This window comes from Aptenodytes forsteri, unplaced genomic scaffold (assembly GCF_000699145.1).
Source record: "Aptenodytes forsteri isolate BGI_AS27 unplaced genomic scaffold, ASM69914v1 Scaffold49, whole genome shotgun sequence".
NCBI classification, from domain to species: domain Eukaryota; kingdom Metazoa; phylum Chordata; class Aves; order Sphenisciformes; family Spheniscidae; genus Aptenodytes; species Aptenodytes forsteri.
In genome coordinates this window covers 3,526,982-3,534,064 of record NW_008795125.1, presented here as the reverse complement: position 1 = coordinate 3,534,064, position 7,083 = coordinate 3,526,982, and the positions used below count along the sequence as shown (strand labels likewise).

General features: G+C 46.1%; 1 protein-coding gene across 1 annotated transcript in view; it reads left to right on the top strand.

Moving 5' to 3' along the window:
* SAMD12 (sterile alpha motif domain containing 12) overlaps window positions 1-7,083 on the top strand; it is a 190,359-nt gene that overhangs the window by 1,131 nt on the left and 182,145 nt on the right. Inside the window, exon 3 of the mRNA XM_009277250.1 lies at window positions 239-416. Within this exon, the coding sequence (XP_009275525.1) occupies window positions 239-416 (178 nt within the window). The remainder of the gene's footprint in view (window positions 1-238; window positions 417-7,083) is intronic.

Below are 7,083 nucleotides of genomic sequence, written 5' to 3'. Positions count from 1 at the left end.
GCGCCGCCTCCCTCCGAAGTGGCCCCGGCGGCCCCGCTCAGCTCGCCGGGCGTCTTCCCCGCCCTGCGGCCGGTCTCCCGCAGGAGCCGAGGCGCCGCCGTCCCTCACTGCCGCCCAAATCCCCGAAGTGGCCTGAGGCCGTGCTACCCACGAAGCTCCAGCAGCCCCCGGCCGTACTCCCGCGTGGGCGCAGAGCTGTTGGCGCCGGAGTGTGCTCGGCCCCTCCTTCCCCCCGTAGGAGATGCAGAAGCCCAAGGGCCGAGGTGTCCGGCTCCTGGGGAAGTACCCGGTAATTGAGGTGGTGCCTACCAAGAGCTGGAAAGGTGGACGCTTTGCTGAGATCTTCCAACAGATGCTGGGCTCCTGCGGCAGTCTGACGTTGGCTGCGTGTTCCCTTTCCATGGGGCTTTCGGGAAGTTGGAGGAGAGATGTGACTAGGTGCATGGGAAAAGGCAAATCCACTTTCCTGCTCTCCGCTTCCAAAATTCACTTGGTTTTCTAGCACTTTAGAGCGAGGCATTGAGAATCCTGGGGTTTGTGTCCCGTCTTGCTTTCAGTGTGAAAACCAGTCATTTGACCCCTCTCCTGTGCTTAATTTGGGGTACGCTGGGTTTTTTTGGGTGCTCACCTTGAGACCGCCTTGAACTTTGTTTCTCAAATATGCTGAGGTCTACAGTTCCATCAGAGGCCACTTGCTTTATTGCTGAAAATCATGCTGAAGCTGTCTTTTGCTGGGTACCCAAGTGAGCAGCGCAAATGGTAGTCCAGCAAAAACTTGGGCTTACTGAAGGCAGCGGGCAGTTTAACATCCCTGAAAACCAGCTTCCTAGGCAAACTCAAATAAAGGTAAACAAAACCACTATGTCTCAAAAGGTGTTTGTGTACATTCAAAGTTGTCCATCCTAAGTTATAAGCGTCTCCATGAATCAAACAGATTTCTTTTGTGCAGGCTGCTATACTGAATGGCAGTTTTGAAGACTGTAATGATATAAAGAAGGCAGATAGTGGTCCTGAATAAAAGCATTGCTGCTTCGGTGGCAAAAACTTAGCAACATGAACTGGGCATGCGTGCCCGGTAGTGGGTAAGTAAATGAAATGGACTGCCATGCACCAGATGGTTCATATGCCAGCAGCAACCCCTGTTTCAGTGTGCTAACGTCATCCTCTGTTATTCACTTGAAGTCCTCAGTCTGTTTGCTAGATCTTCTCAGGTCTGTAATAATTCCTGTCATATCTTCAGTGCCTTCCATCTGAGAATCTCTAAAAGCTTTGTAAATATTAATGAAGGAAAGCTCTGTTAAAGCTTTGGAAAGCAGTGCCTTTCCCTTCTCCTGAGATGGGATTGTTTTCTTTAACTCCTTCTTCCCATTTCCTTCCTCCAGGATGCATCCCTGCTATGGTCTCGCAGAACAGGCTTTCTTGTCTCTATGTTCTACTTTCCTCCCATTTTGGGTTTTTCTCCCTCAACTTTCTTACCTTTGCATAATTCTGTTACCCTCCCACTAGCACAGCAAGATGACTACTTACTTTTTCAGCACAAGTAGCCATGTGGCTGTGACTACTTTGTGTGAAAGTAGCGCATGTACATTTAAGGCCTTTTCTTATCCATCATTTTCTGTTGGAACTATGTTTCTTTGTGTGACTGTGCTTAAAAGCATGCTTTTATCTTGATGCATCTTCTGCCGTATTGGAGCCCTGGGTGTGAGCCGTGTTCTTTTCATGAACTGTGACTTCTGGCAGGTAACGTGGCATTACAGCTTCTGTTTGAGAAGCTGAGAGGTTACTTGTCTCTCTTGGCTCTGATCACCACAGTGTGCGGATCCTACTCTAGTCAAAAGTAAAGTTGCCGTTGAATCTTCTAAATTGATAGTTTTGTAGAAAAATGCCAATTTGTTGAACTCAAAATGTCTTGGACTCAGGAAACACAGACTGCTTTTTTTGTTTTTCCTAGTTGTTTGATTTGTTTGTTTTCATTGGAAAAACGTTTTCCTGGTTTGCTGCTTGGGATCTCGAGAGCGTAACCTGCTGTACATCAGCTGTGGAAGCTTGGAAATAAGGAAAGCCCTGAAAACCTGGTTTAAGCTGAGGTTGTCTGGCCTTCCAGTCTCTGCGGTAGTCAGCTGGGAGCTTGGCTTTGGGTCTTCAAGCCTTTTTATAGAGCGTAGCAAGGCTTCTGGACAGCTGGGCCAACTGGCTTCTTGTGCGAACTCACAAGTGCCTGGCTCTGGGATGCAACTGGCAGGGAGTAGAGAGGTCCCTGGGGCACAAGGGAACCACGGATCCTGGAGCATGGGAGTTCCTGGCTGGAGCCAACATCCGCTGCCCCACCAGCTCCGCCACGGCTATTGTTCTGTGGAAACTGCCCGTTCGTCAGCCTCAGCCACGAACCCAGAGACTCTGTTTCTACTTTCAGAAATGCTCTGTGTGGCTAAAGTGAAAATATTTTGTAACTTATAGTTTGTGGAGAATCTTTGAAAAATTCTGATTTCATTTTATCTAATGAACTGTTGAAATCTTCCTCAAATTTGATTATTTTAATGCTGTCTTAGTATGGAGTGCTGGAGTTTAGTTATGGCAACAAACGTCCAGCAGTTTACTTAAGGAAGATATCCCAAATTTTTTACTGGGATAGCTGACAGCAATGGATTTGCAAATATGAAATAGGAATTTGGAGGATACTGTAGTTCTTTGCCAGTTATATATAATACCTGAATGTCCCAAAAGAGATTATGTGGACTGGGAGGTCCTTTGGGCCGTGTAGTACCAGTGCTTCCTGATTGATGGAAGGATTGGTGTGTGTATGGGGAAAGTGAGTTTGCACTCCTTAATATGAGCCCATCTAGATGGGAGCACTGCCAAGGTAAGTCTATTTTTAGACCTAACAGTTTTGACAATGTTCCTTTAAGTGTTTTTTTCCCCTCTAGTAAGAATGAAAGAACTAGGTCAGAGCCAGTAGAAAAAGGCTTTTGATCTCTGCAACAGTGTTCTCAAAAATTTTTTTCTTTTTGCTCTTGTGCAGCAGAAGTAAAGGGGAAGAGAGAAATGGTGATTTCTTCCCCCCCCCCCCCCCCCCCCAGTGTTTATTTAACAGGAAAGTGAGAGACTGACAGCACCCACCAGATAATGTATGCAGGCAGGTAATCCCACACAGTTCTGTCGGATCCCCTGCAGCTCTGACCTGTAGTGTCTTTGATATTCCTGAGCAAAAAAGTGCTAATTATATCATGGAGTTCTTTCATAGTAAGTGTTTAATGAAGTTTGGTCTAACGCCTTTCCTGCTGTGTATAGGCTTTGGAAAGTTCATAGATATTTTTGTTGCTGGTCTCCTGAAAGTTTATGTAAACTTCTACCATCCTATGGCTCTTCTGTAGTGTGCTCATGCTATTGAGACCCTGGATCTACCTACAGGAGAGTAATTTTTACTAAGAAGTGGAGCCTTGCTGACATAAAATGACAATGATTCTCACCTTACCCCTTGGAGCCTTGCTGACATAAAATGACAATGATTCTCACCTTACCCCTGAGTAATCATCAAGGGGACCGGAGACTCGAAGGAGGTTAGGGCATTCTGGTGTGTGGCATCAAGGTTAATTGCCACAAGACTGAAGTTATTTGCAGCTTGTAACCAACTTCTATCAAAGTGATCCTCTGAATTTCAGCAATGTGATATACCTGGGTGGAAAGCCTTCAGTGCCTAGCCAACTCCCAATGGGTATTAAATGCTGCCATGTGTTTCCTCAGAGACTTGAGATACGGTGAGCTCATAGATGTGCTATGCCAACTCTGCCAGGAATGTTAAAGTGAGTTCAGGACCATCCAAAGGACAGCTTTGAAACAGGTTTCAGTGTAGGTACCTATCACGCTGTTCCAGGGTGTGCCCAAAAGTACAACTCTTTTGACAGGTATTCAGTTATTCAACTTTGTCTTATTCCTACACCCACTCCGGGCTCAGACTAGATGTCTCCATATCTAAGTTTCCAGTGAATGTGATCTAATAGATGGGTTTTCAGCACACTTAATTGCCTGTGGAGCAAAGAAGTAACAAACCCTGTCAGTCAAAAATAGCATGTGCTTCCATCAATGCTCTCATTTTCTTCAGTAGTTTCCAACCACTCCTTAGCTTGAGGACATGTGGCTTGGAAAGAGCTGCCAGTTGGAAGCAGGGCTGAGATACGTCTCTACCTCTCCAGTTGAAATTGTCACATCGGGTCCTAGCAGAAGAGATGGATAAGACCAGTGGTGGAGGTGCACACAGGACAGATAGGACTAAGACCTGAACTCCAGCCTTTGGTCTTGCTACCAATTCTGTATGTTATTTAGTGACCATTTATTGCAAAAATGCATCAGCATTACGGGATTCCAGACTGGAACATAGGTCTTCTCCCATCCACATTCTTGTGGCAGCCTTCTTGTTGGACTGTAACATCTATACCCTTCTTGCTCAGCAACAGCACAATTTCAAAAGATGGGGCTTCTCTTCTTGACACACCACCACCGCTCTCCCACCCCCCCCAGTCTGCATACAGCTTGGTGGTAGCGTGTGCTCCTCTGCTTTGAACCACTGCTTAGAGCTTTCCTATCTAGGTTGCTACATTTGAAAAAGTCACAGTTCATTGCATCTGTCTTTAACAAGATAGATAGGCAATGATCCCTCTCCAAAGGAATAATGTAGCTATCTAAGGCCAGGAGTCTGTTTTGGACTGCAAGTTCTCATTTTGAACAGGTACACTACACTCCTCAGGCATCGTATAGGGAGACTGTGAGCTGAAGTTCAGAAGGGGCATTCCACTGTGGGAACTGGAAACTCCAAAATGAAGCCGTGGCAACGAAGAATGTCGCTGCACTGAAGTCTCTTTGGGTATATTCAGACTGAGTGGGGAGTGGATATGATTGCAGGTTATATGGTCATTTTCCCCTCCCTGCTTTTAGAAATAGAACTCATATTAGGCAGGAATCAAGATACAGTATAGACTTGGTGTGTCACTGCATTTCCCTTGGATGAAATTTGGTTGTAGGATAAGAGTGTACCTGCAAACTCGGAAGTGCTTTCAGGTCAGCCAATTTAGATACAATTCCATGAGTGTTTGGCTTTATCCTTTAAAATACTTGGAAGACTCAGAAGCCCAAGGAGGATATTGATTAATATAAATTGGCTTTTTCAATGCAATCAGATCCCATCATAAGGATAAAACTTGTCAGGTCATGTATGGGCAAAGGGAAGGAATGGTGCTTTGAAAGTTCATGTGCTTTCTCCACCAAGAAGAGAAGGCAAGTGAACAAATGACTTTTTAGATGCATTTCCTAACATACTACTGGAAAGTACTGACAAAGTCTGTAGGTTTTTTTCCTGAGATGTCCAAGCATGGCGGGTAACATCCAAGGAGGTTATGTAGCTTTGTTCCTCTTGTTTACAACTTGGTGTATGAGGCCAGGGCAAGCTGTTTGGAGCGTTTCTTGTGCTTCCCAGTATTGCTGTGTCACAAGGGTTACAGCAGGAGAGCAGCAGCGAGCAGCTCAGAGTAAGGCACTGTAGCCAGGTGGTGTCAGAGTTGCAGATTGGTGCAGGTTGTTCAGCTGATAACCCTGGCGAGGTTTCTGTCCAAAACATCATCTGTGTAGGCTTGCTAGTGAGTGCAGACCTAGGTATCTGCATAGCACCATAAGTTTTTGTTTTGCCCATTGGACTCTGAAAGTGCTACAGTGAGTTTGCAGAGGTAGCAGAGCTGTTGGAGGGCTACTGCTCAGTGCACTGAGTATGGAGTTTATGGGTTTGTTAGGGATACTGTGTCTGGTTCTGGTGCCAACTTTCCTTGCTGTCCTGGCTGAGACAGCTTTACCCTCTTGTGCCTTGTCCCATCTCTCTGGTGGCTCTCTTCTTGTCCGAACTGGATGATCTCTGAGGCAGACACTCCCCTTTCTGTGTGCAAGAGATACTCAGGTTTGGACTGAGGTGTTGTCTTTGAACGGATGCAGGTATTTACCCTTGCAGATTAACAGTTGAACAACTCAGCCCTCAATTATTTGCTCAAAGCATGCAGAGAATGTGGAGGGAGTAGTTCTGGAAGGTGCCAAAGGCAAAGGTGGAGAAAAGGACTAGAAAATGGAGTAATTTTGAAGTCTTCTGAAACTGGTTGGTGGTGGTCAAAATAGCAAATAGGATTTCAGGAACTATGAGGAAGAGCTCAGAGCAAGGCAAGAAAGATCTTCGTTTCTATATCATTGTATATTGTTCTTGTATTTTGAATGCTCCCTGCAGTTTTGCTTGCCACGCCCCAAAAACGGGACAGGACTGGAAAGAATATAGAAAAGGGCAGTTGGCTTGTCAGAGATGCGGTATGTTCTCTGAGGGCAGGTTACAAAGATTCTGATTCTTTAGCCTGGAAAAGAGATGACGGTGGAGAGAATCCTTAGACACTGATGAATGGTTTGGAGAAGGTAAAAAAGGAACTAGGTCACAAGGCAGAACAATGAAGCTGTAGGGTTTTGTGCTTAAAATAATAAAAGGAAATAGTTTTTCATGTAACACACAGTTCCCCAGGTGCAGCTTTCAACCTTGGGTCATTCCTAACCTGCCAAGGAAGGATCAATTCATGTATGCCCTGCTCTCACACTGTTTTCTTAAGCAGTGGCATAAAGGGCTAGACTTTTAGTCTGACCCAGCCTGATCATAAATTTGTATGACAAAGTCTAGCTCAGAGTCTAGCTCATCTAAGCTCAAGAAGTGGGCCTGTGTGAACCTCATGAGGTTCAACAAGGCCAAGTGTAAGGTCCTGCATCTGGGTCGGGGCAACCCCCGGTATCAATACAGGCTGGGGAATGAAGGGATTGAGAGCAGCCCTGCTGAGAAGGACTTGGGGGTACTGGTGGATGAAAAGCTGGACATGAGCCAGCAATGTGCGCTCGCAGCCCAGAAGGCCAAGTGTATCCTGGGCTGCATCAAAAGCAGCGTGGCCAGCAGGTCGAGGGAAGTGATTCTGCCCCTCTGCTCTGCTCTGGTGAGACCCCACCTGGAGTACTGTGTCCAGCTCTGGAGCCCTCAGCATAAGAAAGACAAGGACCCGTTGGGGCGGGTTCAGAAAAGGG